This window comes from Phalangium opilio, unplaced genomic scaffold (assembly GCF_054372755.1).
Source record: "Phalangium opilio isolate 3A_F unplaced genomic scaffold, DU_Popi_V2 ptg000082l_1, whole genome shotgun sequence".
Taxonomy (NCBI): domain Eukaryota; kingdom Metazoa; phylum Arthropoda; class Arachnida; order Opiliones; family Phalangiidae; genus Phalangium; species Phalangium opilio.
Window position 1 is genome coordinate 14037643 of NW_028324189.1, and position 15082 is coordinate 14052724.

At 37.1% G+C, this 15082-nt stretch overlaps 2 protein-coding genes across 2 annotated transcripts; one reads left to right on the top strand and one right to left on the bottom strand.

Annotated features, from left to right (window-relative positions):
• Window positions 1-3541: 3541 nt before the first annotated feature.
• Window positions 3542-7441, bottom strand: LOC149651882 (uncharacterized). Its single transcript, XM_089846986.1, has 2 exons — window positions 6705-7441; window positions 3542-4365 (listed from the first exon to the last, which is right to left on the bottom strand). Exons 1-2 carry the CDS (start codon window positions 7439-7441, stop codon window positions 3582-3584), a joined length of 1521 nt encoding a protein of 506 aa, XP_089703112.1. The 3' UTR covers window positions 3542-3581.
• A 6576-nt stretch (window positions 7442-14017) lies between these two features.
• LOC149651883 (G2/M phase-specific E3 ubiquitin-protein ligase-like) lies at window positions 14018-14884 on the top strand. Its single transcript, XM_089846987.1, has one exon. It carries the CDS (start codon window positions 14018-14020, stop codon window positions 14882-14884), a length of 867 nt encoding a protein of 288 aa, XP_089703113.1.
• Window positions 14885-15082: the final 198 nt, after the last annotated feature.

The following is a 15082-nucleotide window of genomic DNA, read 5'->3' on the forward strand; positions in this document are numbered from 1 at the left end:
AACGGAAACAGGAAAAAATGTCTTTTGTTACGTTTCCATAAAATCGTTTATTAGCTCTTCCGTTTCCACAACTCGTTGATTAGCTTTTCTGTTTCCGTTCCGTTTTCGAATTTTTTCCTAATGTTGCTCCGTTTCAATTCTGTTGTGTTTATTAACGTACGTCTTTTTTTCGTTTTGATTCCAAATTGTTTAATTACATCCATTTTCGTTCCATTACGCTTCCGCTTGATTATTTTTGGTCCGTTTGCGTTCTGTGGTTAAATGCCGGTTTCGGTATCGCATTCGCTAAGCTGTAAATTTGTTTAATAATTGACAATATTTCCTGCTTTCCAAAATTCTTTTATTTTACATTTAAGATTATATGAAACCAAGGAAGTACACGAAGAAAACATTATTTCAAGAATTATATTTTAGAAACAAAAGTTTGTCAATTGTATCAGGTTTCAGATTAGTTCTTCTTTCCTCGAGAACGCGGCCTGAACTACTAAACAGTCTTTCACTATAGACGCTTGAAGCAGGATAAGACAGCACTTTTCTGGCTTCTTCCGCCAATTTCGGGAACTCACCCATTTTTTCTCTCCACCACGCAAGAATATCATCCGACCGCGGAGGCTTCTCTTTCATATACTTTTCGTACTCGCCTATCTCCTCCTCTCCTTCATTCAAATCGTCTCAATAATCTGCCAGTACACCAGTGTACGCTCGTTTATTAGGTGGCTCGTGGTCATGTAACTCCGGTTCTTGGTTGCCCACATAATCATTGTTACACAAGGAGATAAGGTATGACGTAACGTTGCCTTTTTCATTTGAGGATAGCAACTTCATGGATTTCATTCTTGGATTTAAAGCTACACTTCTTCGGTGTAACTCGTGGATATCAAGCAAAGATAGCTCTTTTTTTAGCATCTCTCGACACTAAAGCAATTATGAAACATGTTTAAGTGGCATGCGTTGGTTTTTAAATTATAATTTTTTAAGATATATTTACTTTGGTAATTTCGAGATGCTCATCTTCGGAGGTAACAACGTCGCAATGATCTAAGAGTTTTTGTTTCCACGGGATAAATAGATGTATTGTTGGAGCTTTATCCTTTGACAATTCCGCAGTGGCAATTTCGAAAGGTTTCAACAACTTAATTAATTGTCGCATCAAAGAACGATCGATAGAATATATAAGACGGCTCGATTCGTTACGCTCACGTCGCTCAGATAAGATAGTTTCTATGTCTATGTAGGCTTCTTCAATTGATTCCAGCATGGCAACTTTGGAGTTCCATCGAGTTAGACATTCTTGTTTTAAACTTTTCGAAAGCTTCTTTTGGAGGTCAGCTCGTTTAAAATGAGTAACAAGGGCTTTTGCTTTGATCAATAGATTGGTCGTATCTGGTAACAAATTTTGCGAAGTTTTGGATTCAAAAATATGGCGAAGTTTTGGATTCAAAAATATGGCGAAGTTTTGGATTCAAAAATATGGCGAAGTTTTGGATTCAAAAATATGGCGAAGTTTTGGATTCAAAAATATGGCAAAGTTTGATGTTCAATTGATGGCAAGCGCACCAGAGACGTCGTTGGTTATGAGAAAATGCAGCTACCATGTTTGAAGCACCGTCCGTTACAAAGCAAACTTCTTTCTCGTCTTCAGATATGTTAAACTCAGTAAGGATTTCTGTCATTGCTCGCTGTAAATCGGCAGGTTTTTTTTCAGAAATTGGTTTTGTGGCTAGCACGTAATTTTCCAAACAAAAATCTTCTGTCAAATAATGAGCTGTGGCTGATAAATAGTTTTGCTTCTTGTAATCGTCGGTCCAAATGTCAGAGGTAATACCCATGTATTTAACTTTGGCAAGTTTGCCAATAAGAATAGCCTTTTTTGAGTTGTATATATCTACCACGTGTCTGCTGACAGTTGTGGAATGAGGGAGAAGCTTCCTCGCATCGACTGAACCATATGTGGCACCAATCTTAATTAATTCTTGAGATAAATCAAGAAATCCATGTCCATCCAACACACGAAAAGGCCTTAGGTATGGGGCGCCATGTCGGACATAATTCAGAATATGCAATCTGATATATATACGTCAACTTTGATATATATACGTCAGCTTTGATATATATACGTCAGCTTTGATATATATACGTCAACTTTGATATATATACGTCAACTTTGATATATATACGTCAACTTTGATATATATACGTCAGCTTTGATATATATACGTCAACTTTGATATATATACGTCAACTTTGATATACGTCAGCTTTGATATATATACGTCAACTTTGATATACGTCAGCTTTGATATTGTTTGCTTTTTAAAAAAAATAAAAAACGGAACGGCCACGGTCGTTAAATAGTTATTTTTTTCAATAGGTTTATGAAGAGTCTTAAAAAACTGAATGACCTTGACTGTTCCGAAATTCACCCCCCCCCATCCCTTCTCCTGATTCTATGCTAAAGAGGGGTCGGTTTTACAGTGGAAGGGTGGCCTTACCGGTCCCTTTAGAGATCCAGCCTTCATTTTCAGCCAATAGTTTTTTCTCTCTCAATAGGGCAAATTTTGGCGTAACAGTCGCACCTAAACCGGAGATCTGAGAAAAGTTATCGCAAGGTGGTGAATGTGTCGCCCTTCTCCAGTATTGCTACACAAGAGAGGGTAGTTGCAAATCCCGCTTTTGGTTACTTCCTAGGCTAATTTAATGGACTTCTGATACGGCAAATGATGTAATTGGGCTTTGTTTTTTAGTGAAGTATGGCGCGTTCCCACTGTCCAACTTTAGTCAGCTGACAACGCCAACCTGACAAGTCGGGCCGACTGGTCAGATAATGTGAACGAGACACCTGACACGACTATTGACAGTTTTGAGACACGATTTTGGTCGGGCAAGTACCCTTTGCTAAAAGGAAAGTAAGATCAGAGAAAACAATCTTTGGGAAAAGCAGTCAGAGAAATTATAATTAAGTTCTGTTCAGTTAAGTTCATTTGAAGATGCCGAGGAAAATCAGTCGGCCTGACAAGTCAGATAATGTGAACGGTGTCAGCTGACTCGAGATTAAACACACACATGCTGGGCAATGAAAGAGCAAGAGCTTAAAATAAATATTGATACAATCTCTTTTTGTCACCAAAATGTGCAAGCCGCCATTGTGGTAGTGGTTAAACGGTTTATAAAAGAAGTTGTTTTTTAAATGACTGGCAATGAAGAAAATTTATTACACTTATTAGGAATGACAGAGAAATGACTGAAACGCAGTTGCAAATCAACTATATTGATAATTGTGCCTTTAAGGCTTAAATAGTAGGGGACCCTAAAAGGATTCTTCAGTTCGAAAAACTGTTTTTGTTATAATAGTTATAAGAAGTATCGAAAATTTTAGTTTTACTAGATTTACCTGAAACGAAAAAAGCACGCACATGATCAGATCATTTCTTTGATTTACGTGAACTCTCTCATCGACATATTAAAACTTTTACCATTCGAAAAAATGCATGGCCAAGTTCAGAAACACTAACCTAATCTTATCATATTTTTGTCCAAAAAAAAGGTTATATACAAGAAATTGTAATTCTTTATTGAAATTTTTAATTATTTTCGTTTATGTAATTAATACGTAACAAATCAATAACTTGCACATACAGATTAATACCACTATTTCCGTCATCCGATACCGGATCAATTTGATTATGTAGTTCCGTTATCAAAATATCGTTTAAAACTAAACGAGACTCAGGCACTTCAACATGGTTCCGGGATTCAACTGGAGTGTTTCTAATTTCGTCAACGCCATACATAATTGGGTCACGTTGATACTCCAAGTTTTCATATTCAATATCCATGGCATTCATCGTTGAAATCGCGAATAACTGGACTGGAGAATGAGCGTTTTCTGTACTTAATGAATGGTGGTTCCACAAGTTCAAAAAATATCGGCATGATTCTCTTATTCTAGGTTGGTAAATGTAATGTAACGCAAACAAATGAAGATCGTTTTCAACATCAAGCAAGCCATGATCTTCCATGAAATGAAAAATATTTCTGTATTGCGATGATACTAATCTATTAACTTCTCTCCACAAACGTTCAATCCTCTGATTGTGAACAGATCGCCCAGTTATGAAGCTTCCTCGATGTAAACCTCTGTTTTCTAGCATGAATCGTGCCACTTCAATATTTTCTGTTCCATGGTCGCCCCTTACACGAGAAGGAATTCCAAAAATTTCAACTCCCTCTTGGAAAAGGCTTAATACACTTGAAGCTCGGTCATTTGTGAGGCAGTCCAAATAAATAAGTAGCCTGCTAAAACCATCAATACTGGCGTGAAAAACGAACCTCCACTTTATTAACTTGTGATTGCTATCAATGTGCCTATAAAGACATAAGATCCTCCATTTGAGTACAGTTATTAATCTAGACCACAGAGAAAAACCAAAAAAGGCAATCTTTACCTCCTATAAGAGCAACTAAAAACTTTTCTAGTTTAATTTAAATTAGTAGCAAATTTGGGCAAATTTACATTACTAAAATGTATTTACAACAATATTTCAATTATACAAGAAATTTTAACTATTTAAGGAAGGGTTACATGGTTTTTGACGAAATATACGAAGTGTATTTTCAGTTTATTTCCATTTCCACTACTTAAAGGCCCATTCACACTAGACTAAAATCTTGCGTTTCCGTCGGTTGCGTCGTTAATTTCGCTTCGGTCGCGTCGGTACGTTCTTTTCCCTGTTCAGACGTGAAAGCATATATCATGATATTTGGACCATGACTTTCGAGTATTGAAATAGCCAAATAAACAATGATAAAGACCGCCAAGAGTCCAACAACGTTTCATATATGATATATCGTCTGCTAAAGCGTAGCTAACTCGATCATCATACATCAAGAGACACTATCGAGTGAGCTATGGGTAAGGAAAAGGCGCTAAGTAGGTGGCGCCATCTCGACACTCAGTTACGAAATTGAAAGATTTCAAACTATGCGAGCAAATATTTCTCGTTTTAGTTGACACGTGTGAACAGTCTAATGAAGCGATCAAAGCGACTTCGCTGACGTGAACGTAATATTTTAGTCTATTGTGAATGGGCCTTAAACACGCCACAAAATTTTACTCCGATCAACCGTTTTTAAGAGAACTTAAAAAGACAATTTTTTGGGAAGAATTCAAACTGTACCTCTTTGTGACGTATAGGTAATTATCTGAAAGTGACTGGATAGTTTGTTCGAAAACTAAAAAAGTTCATTAAGCTTGGTATTTCACGAGGTTCAGCGCGTGAAAATGAACATTTATAATAATAATAATAATTTTACATACAAGGAGCGAGTGGAGTCACGTAAGGATTCTATTTATGTCACGGGACTTAAGAGATGACGTAGGAAGAGCGAAATAATTTAATAAAAAAAAACTAGCGGTTATCGGTTGAAAAAGCCAATTTTACAATATTTGTAATTGTTTCAGCAATTTGTTTTATATCATACGTGGAGATTTATTTAGAATCGCTTTTTAAAGCTTTTCTCGAAAATACTACTCAAATTTTATTCAAGTTACTCCGACTAGTTTCTTTATCGTTATTTCTTGTACACTTGTAATATCGTTCTAAATATATTTTTATTTAAGAGACGTTATTTCTGTAACTTTTAGTTAGTTATCGTAAGTGATATATTAGCGATTAAAAGGGTAGTGGCAACACGGCGCGTTCTACGAGAGCGCGAGATCGAAATACCCAATTAGTCTTGGGTGTCATCACACCTTGAATAATGAGACAGTGGATGTCTCTTGAATCCTATCGCGCTTATAATAAAAGTTCAAATTTTTTTTTATCACGAGATCGAACCCTTTTGTAAAGTTATCACGCTCGTGAAAATCAAAAACGATAAAATTTAACTTTGAACATCTTGTTTTTTATAAGCACGAGCGAAATCGCGAGACATCCGTCGGACTCTTCCGTCCTTTTGTTTTTAAAGGTTTGATGACACTTACAACTTATAGCCTATTTATATCGCGCGGTGTCGTAAGATTGCGTAGTGACTCGCGAGACTGACACAAACCCCTTAAAGGGAAGGTGAAGTGGAAAATCAAGTGATTTCTATTCAATTCTTCTACTAGTTATAAGACCTATCTGCACAGTGAAACATCCAGGAAATATCTCTGAATGATTTTAAAAATCAAAATAGATTCAGATTTCATCAATAATTTAAAGCTAGCACCTTCGACCAATCGTGTAACGCTCTGCCTTTCATTTGACAAAATTTACGTAGCAGGCTCTATTTCGAGCATTATTTAGCGCGAGATATGATAAATATTGCGCGCTATGGGATAACCGTGGCACGCGACATTGAGCATGACTTGGATGTTTTGTTAACTGGAAGGCAGGGCGTTACGCGATTGGTCGAAGGTGCTAGCTTTAAATTATCGATGAAATCTGAATCTATTTTGATTTTTAAAATCATTCCGAGACATTACCCGGATGTTTCACTATGCAGATAGGTCTTATAACTAGTAGAGGAATCGATTACTTTATTTTCCTCTTCACCCTCCCTTTAAACTATACTTTATCACTTACAGAAAAAGTTACAGAATAGCCCCGTTGATAATATTTCGAAAATTAAAATATACCGATTATTATCTTCCAAAAAAAAAACACTGTAAATAAATCTGTTCAAAGATTATAATACTGAGGCGGTAGGAGTTAATAAATTACCATAATGAATTTGCTCCTCGAACATTATAACTTCTCCTTAAAATTGTTACTCTACGTCGGAGCGCCCGTCCAACTGGATCTAAAATATTCAGTCTTTCTCTGATTCTCCAACGTTGTATTCTTATACCATTTGCACGTAAACCACCTATAACGTACGTTTCACCAACGTTATTTGTATGTGTCAGAATTCTTCTTATATAATTGTCAAGGACTTCATCTTCGATAAATTCCTCTTCATTCAAATCGAGATATTGTCGATGGCGGAAAAGTGTTCTGACATTAAGACCCAAGAAAGCTGCTACTTGATTCCAATTCAAATGAAGTTCATTTCTACAGTACACAATTTGATTTCGAGTTACGTCATAGCGCGGACGTCCAACAAGTCCATTGTGTAAAACTGGACATTCGTAGGGATCTTCAACGAAATCATTTCCAGCGCCTTGTAGCCGTATTTCTAGATCAGTAACTAATTGCGCAACACTATTATAAATGGCGTCTATGTCACGCAATATTCCTTCCGAAATGTTACTTTCAATAGTACAAACTACAGCAGCTAATATTCTGGCATGTTCTTGAAGTCGGCGATGTAATATCTCTATCACATTTTCGTCCCCAGAATAATGATTTCTTAGAGCCTCTTCAAACGTGTGCTTTAATTCGTTAAAATAGTCCTCAAGCGGTGTGCAATTTAAAGAAGATAATAACAGAAATAAGATAAAAACTCTTAAAACCGACATTTGAAACACAGCAAACAAATACCAATTTACCGGTGAAAGAAATTCAAAGCTACTAAAGATTATTCCTTTAGGCCGGCCTATACTCGTTCCACCGTGTGTCAAATTCAGAAATTCAAAAATTCTATAAGATATACAAGTTTGTTTTCGAGGGGCTACTCACTCTCGGATTCCACGTGCATTAAGAGTTACGAGCAATCGTATTAGATTATATTATAGTCATGTTTATTCGAACTATGGAGCTAACTCTTATTTAGGAAAGTATAGTGGAAGTCAAGTCTTACTGGACACAGTTAATGGATCCCTTTCATGCAATCAAAACTAAAACTACAGCGTGTACACCAATTACGCTTAGTGACTGACCCCTCGCAAAATATATTGCTGTTGGTAAGGGCTTGGTGAACTTCAACCCCTCTCTGCGTGTGAAAACCTTCGCACTTGGCCGAGAACCCATAAAATAAAACGAAAATAGGGCGGCTAGGCCGATCTCACTTCTGCTGAAACCAGTGGTTCATTTAAGATAATTAATGTTTCTAATGACTTAAATGCAATTGTATAAGAAAATAATTGAACAATAAAATTAAACACATTTTATATTTAAAAAAATTACAAAAATAAGTAGAAGGGGGAAACTAAAATTCACAACCAGTCAATTCAACATAAAAGTTTATTGCACTGAAAATTCTTTGCTTTGGTTCCCACGATATGATGGTTCCCACGATATGAAAGTTCGTAACAACCAATAGGCGGTGGCCAAAATCCAACACTTTTTGAGAGAAACAGGGTTGCCATATTTGGGTCAAAAGCCGCCAATTGGGCTTCATCTCAAAAATATTGGCTTGAAATAAAAGGGTTGGCTGTTGGCTGGAAATTAGGCTTGTCGGGGTTTTTCTTTGGCTTTCTGTACTTAAAATACCGCCAATAGGGGAAGATCATTAGAATGCCCAAAAAACTGACAAATGGTGCTGTCAAACCTTTTGAGCGGCTTATAATTCATGATTAAATAAAATGATTTCATTTTGTTTTGCGTTTTAAAAATGGTGTCAGTATAGAATTTGCATTAAAATTTCTGAAAAAGCTAATTTCAAATTTTCAGGATAAATTTTTGGCTTGTTTTTGGGCTGGATAGTTTAGATCTTAGGCAGTTTTTGGGCTTCTTTTCGAAACACCGATTGGCGGTTTTTTGGGCTTGTTTCCAATTTGATTTTGGCGGGTTGAAGGTTTTCAATCTGGCATCCCTGGAGAGAAAATCAGTTGGTTGTTTAGCAAGGATTGAGATAGTTGATATTTTTGATCTCTTTTGTTAATTTTTCACGAAGTTAACGCAATGGCAAACAACAATCCAGTAGGCAGGCCTAGTACTTATGATGAAAATGAGACCTTACAAACACTTCAACGCGTAATGAATAACGAAGTCGTTATGAAAAACTTAGCGGAAACGTTATCGGCACAGTATCCCAGGCGCGATGCACCAGCTTCCGTTTCCGAAACAGCGATTACGAACATTAATGGTCCTTCAAGTATGGGAGGTTTACAAGCGAATTTATCTAAGCTTTTTAGACCAAATGCAGCACATCCGAGGGCAATACCAAGTTACAACGCACCTCAGTTTCCGGTTGCCAAAAGAAGATCAACAAGAAAGTAAGAAAATTATCTATTACGTAATGGAGTCGAATCGTAGAATAGTGAATGCTTATCCGTGATGCCAGAGAGAATTAAGTAGGGAGTGGAAGCAATATGACAGTGCTAAATGAGATGTAGCTACTCTTCAAGCTAAGGGGGCGTAACAGGCCAGGCTGTTCCGGTCTAGAGCTAATTTCCATAGCGACATTCTCTGACCTATAGCCTAGCTCCGCTCCGACTTAATTCTCTCTGGTGATGACTATGTGAGAGGGTGGCTGACAAAATGGGGGAAGTAAACCGGATAATTTTTGAGAGTCGTGACGTCAGGTATCGTAAATACTCAAATTTAACGCAACTAGTGCCCTTCCAAATACCGAAATGATTCTATACTTGGTTTTAGGGAACTGGGAAAGCTGATGAGTATGAATACATAACGTAAAATCGGGAGTATTCGTTTGAAACATTGATTGTGATTGCTCCATATGAGCGCTCCGAGAGCTACGAATAAAATATTCAATTTGTTTTCAGCTTTAGTAGTGCAGTTTAAGCCAGGGTTGTTTGATTTAAATCACTGATTTAAATCAAGCGATTTTTTAAAAAAATCATTTGACTAAAATCAAGAATATATTTTTATTTTTAAAAAATGTTTTCTAAGATTCCAAGAAGTAGTTTAAGAAACGAGCGAAGAAACTTAACTAGAAAAGACCTAAAATTAAAAATAATCATGGTTTTGGTATATTTCAATGTAAGTTTTTCCCAGAACTCCAGTTTGTCTTGCTGGAAAGGCTAGGAAATGAAATAGCGGTCAAGCTAGTCTTTTTATACAAGCATTTGAATAGTAATAATATCCAATAGCTCCTTAAATGTCATGATTATTTTGCTTTTGCTTAATTTTGACTCAAAAGTTTTCATGTTGGTAATTTGCTATCTATTAGTTCAATAAAAATCAAAAAAATCAAATAAATCAATTAAAATAAAAAAAATCCGATTTTAATAAAAAAAAAATCGATTTTTTTGATTTTTTGGAAAAAATCAAAAAAATCACCAACCCTGGTTTAAGCCTAATGGCTGTGGTGCATGACAGCTATTTCTATTCTTCAGGGGAAAGGAATTTGTAACTCCCCTGGTGCAACCTAAATATAGTTCAATATCAAAAGTAGAGTAGGGCAGGGGGGTCGCAGCAGCGGTAGGTACAGTCCCGCTCAAAGGTTTCTGGCCGTTTTAATTAGGTCGCCATTTTGTTTCTATTTGGCGAATGAGGCCATTTTCGAAAGGTTAGGATATCAAGAAAAAGATAAAGCAGAAATGGATGCGCTAGCCACATTGGGGCGACGGTAAGCATTAAAAACCACCTTATGCTGTACGAAAAAATTGTCCCTTTGTAGAACAAGCTTAGATTGCATTAATTTCTAAGGCCATGAGGAAAACAATTACAAATCGGTTAATAATTTCAAAAGTTACAAAGGAAATAGCCAAGCCCAAAAAAAAAAATCCTGGGAAACAAGCTTAAAAGAAAAGTCTGAGTAAACTTGAAGCAAGCGTTAAAGGGGAGGGGGGGGCACGTGATATTTAGCTTCACCCTTATTAACGAATGCCAGAAACCTTTGAACGGACTGTACCTGTTTCTGCTGTCGAAGTACACCCCTTTTCAATATGGGTCTGCTGCAGCCCCCCTTGACCCACCTGGCACCTTTTGATATTGGTCTGTGCAATCAGTAACTGACGCTTTTCCTAAGATTAAAGGGAGAGAGGGCACTGCAGCCTGGCAATAAATGTTGTTATGCCAAGAATGACTTCTTCCCAAAATATTCCCCGGTTTTCTTATCGTACCCGTTGCATCATAGTTGTCCTGCAACATAGAGTCTGATTTTTGACCGAGGGTCGGGTCAGACAGGGTCGGGTCAGACAGGAGTCAAATTTGTATGCGAAATTTTAATATTTTTGGGATTTTGAGATTTTTCACAAGGAATTTATGATTTTGAGAGGAGTATAAGAATTGCAGACTTTTGTGCTCTAACTTTTGCCTGGTTCTAGCAACCGATTTGCTTAATTTTACGAATTTACAACAAACTTATAAAACAGTAAAACAACTATTTTAATATTCATTTTGTTGAAATTCAAATATAATATATTTCCCGAAAATATTTCCGCCGATTTATAATAAAAATTTGTCCGTACTGCACGACTTTTGTCCGAATATAAACTGACTTAGAGAAAAGAATTTTCTGTCCAAAAATCCAAAAATATCATAAAATGAATTCCGAAAGTGTTTAATCACCTCTACTAGTACATCCGAAAACCCCAAAAATAACAACCCGTTACAATGAAAGAAATTTTCATAACCATCTGAAATAATAATACAGTTTTCATAGATATCAAAAATAGCTCTTAAATTTTGGGAGGAATATTAGGATTTTGGGAGGAATATCAGGATTGCAGGATTTTGGGATTTTAAGATGATTTTAGGATTTTTAGAGGAATATTGTGATTTTGAGATAGATTTTAGGAATTTGAGATGGATTTTAGGTTTTTTTAAAGGTATCTTAGGATTTTGAAAGGGATTTCAGGGGAAATGTACCGGATTTTAATCCCTTGTTTTCGACGCCTCTCTTTCTTCCTTCATGATATAATCAAGTTTTAATTTCATTACTTTAAAATTTAGGGTCAGTCGAAAAGCTACTGCAGGTAATTCCAGCTGGCCCAAAATGTTTCGAAAGACAGTGATCTTATTACCAGAACCGCATTCTACAAAAATTCCGAAGAATAAAGCGAAGAAGTTTTTGTATCAAAATGGTTTTGCTATTGAGTCGGTGACCTTCGAAAAATCCTGGTCAGCGCAAGAGGTTATGGATAAAATTCGACAGTGCTTCCACAAAAAACTTAAGGATGAAACACAGTAAGTTTTTCTTGTTCAAAAGATAGTCCCCATTGTTCTAGGTAACAGCATAAGCGTGTGAAACTTCCAGTAAGTTTGAAGGAAGAATAAGCCCACGTGCACTCAGCATTACAAGCGCCAGAGAGAGATTTCATCGTGCACGCCACCGCTTTGAAAAGCTAGGCCATTCTCTCCTACTCCAGAATCGCCGCTTACCACCTTTCATGTTCAATTTGGAGAATGATTCCCTATTGTGCCACTATAGGAAGGTCCGTGTCGCAAGCGCCTGAAGCTAAATTTCATCCCATTCAATCTTACGGGTGCTTTCATACGATTATTGGTTATTTTAACTTTATTTGTAAATGTTGGTGAACTTAAAGCAAAGCGCGGGTCCAGTGGATCTCCTACAAGTTGACTTTCCTTACGAACTCCAGTTTTGCCTTGGAGAAGGCAGGAGGCATTTGTGGGCGGGATTTATAAGTGCCCATATAAATTCCGCCCACTAGCCTTTGCCAAGCCAAAACGGGAGTTCAGGAGGAAAGCAAACTTGTAGGGGGTCCACTGGACCCGCGCTTTGCTTTAAAGCATAGAGGTATTTCAGTTGAAGAGGGGAATGTCACAAGCGCGCTTGCCAATAAAGCAAGGTTGGGCCATTGCATAGGTTTAGGTAACACCGTGACCATAATCTAATTTCTTGATTTCAGTGTGCCATAGTTTACATAAATAACTTCAACAGCGGATTTAAACTAATATCAGCTTAAATTCTTTCTTGTTAACTTTTAAATGGTTCCCCTGCTAGATTATAAAATTTTGGCCGCCCATCTCTGATAGAATAGGGTCAGTTATGATCCTCCTCGTGAGACTCTGTCAAAGCACAGGCGTGAGCCATAACCAAAAATATTTTGAATCATATACCGATACGCGTATAGTATTTATGTGTTGGTTCCAACCTTACTAAAGACTGTAGCGCCATTTTTCTTTAACATCTGTTAATTGGCACTGCTATTTAAGCCCGCAAAAATTCCGGGTTCTATGGAAAACCTTCTATTTCAGCCTCTATTTAATTTTTTTTTAGATTGAAGCTGCTTACCTCCGTGACAGACACTCTATTACAACCGAATTTGGAATACGAAAACACAGAATTGAGTGGAGAGGTAGTTCATCAAGTTTGGAGACAGAAACCAATCTACGTTCGGCCCAGCGAAAATCTCCTACCACCTCCAAAACAACCAGACAACACATTGCCAGACATATATGACGATTTAAGCAGTGATGTCGACAGTGGAAAATCTCTTGCTGAATTTGATTTAACGAATCGTAAAAGGAAGAAAACGCGTCAATTAAATTCACCAGAAATTACAAATGAAGTTAATCAAAGTCAAATGAGTTTTCCAAGTGAAGAATCTGTATCATCTGTCCATCAGCGTGATGGCAAAATCCGCACATTTTATGGGGAACTGACAATGTTGTTGGTAAACCACATCCAACTTATGATAATTCACATCCAACTGATGATAATTCACATCCAACTGATGATAATTCACATCCAACTGATGATAATTCACATCCAACTGATGATAAACCACATTCAACTGATGATAAGCCAAATACCGTTAATGACAATTCCATCAAATTAACTTCTCTTCCGTTGTATGAAAGGTATTTGAATTTATTCAACGACGTCGATTTAAAAATTGAAGAGAAATTAGACAACGATAGCATATCAGAGCAGAGTATGGATTACAATGACGTTCAAGAAGTACTTCCATCCAATACAGAAAAAACGAATTTAAAATCCATATTGAAGGAGTTAAACTCGAAAATTAAGGAAGACCAATTTTGTTACATCTCTATCAACAGAAAATCTTTCCAAGAATGTGCCCACCGAGCCTTTAAAAGACCATCGTTTAGACCTGATTATAAACTCAACATTTGTTTCACTGACAACTTGAAAAAAAAACACATCAGGAGTTGTGAAGCAGGAAACGTTTGATGCAGGTGGTCCAACTCGTGAATTTTTGCGAATTTTGGTGAAAACTGCCGTTGAAAGCCACGCTTTTATGGGCCCCGAACATCGACGAATGCTGAGTCCAAGCAGCGCAGCGAGAACTGAAAACCATTATTACTACGCTGGTCTCTCTATTTCTCTGTCGCTGGTACATGGTGGTCAGGGACCGAGATGCTTTAGCAAAATCACTTTTGACTCGCTGGTAAAAGACCCAGACCATTTGGTGCCTACCATAGATGATGTCCCTGATGTTTTGCTACAAAAGAAGCTGCAAAAAATCCAAGAATGTGATGACTTAGAGCACCTGCAAGCCCTTGTGGATGAACTTTGGTATTTGAAGCAAGCAGCGGGCTCCATGAAGCCAGTTTTGAAAATTGAAGATAAGCAACATGTCTTAAAGGATATAGTTTATTGCTTTGTATTCGGAAATACAGAGAAAGGTCGAATGCAATTTATTGATGGACTTAAGACGCTTGGAGTATATGAGAAAATTGTTCAACATCCACAGGAATTTGAAGAAGAATTTTGCTACAGTGGTAAAGAAATCACCGCGAATCAGTTAATTCACTTATTTTCTGATATCGACTACTCAGAGGAATTCACGAAGAAATTCGACTTAGAATGCAAGATTTTGCAGTTCTTTCATGACTACGTTATTGAATGCGAAGATGGGCTAACAGAAAAAACCGTGAAAGACATCATGGTTTTTGCAACGGGAGCAGAAGCAATACCACCTTTGGGCTTTGACGTTTGCCCCTCTATTGGGTTTCTTCATCCTTTAGACGACTCTCAAGAAGAGAGAAAAAAGGCAAGCAGCGTTCCAACAACCAGTTCCTGTGCCCTTAAACTAATGCTCCCTGTTATTCATGAAACATATGAAGCTTTTCGGGAGCGAATGGATTTCGCTTTGGGGAATACGGCTGGTTTTGGACAACGCTAGATAAGGTTTTCTTTTCATAACAAACTAAATGATAAACAGGGTGTTTCTAATTAATAAGCCATAAATTAGAGGGCTTGTTCTTTGGGTCAAACTGAGTGAAAATTGTCAAAGAAGGTGGGGTCTACAACTTTGCATTACGGAGATATGAACCCCAAACCTTGATCTTCATAACATGTAAAATAACCAGAAATGTGGAGA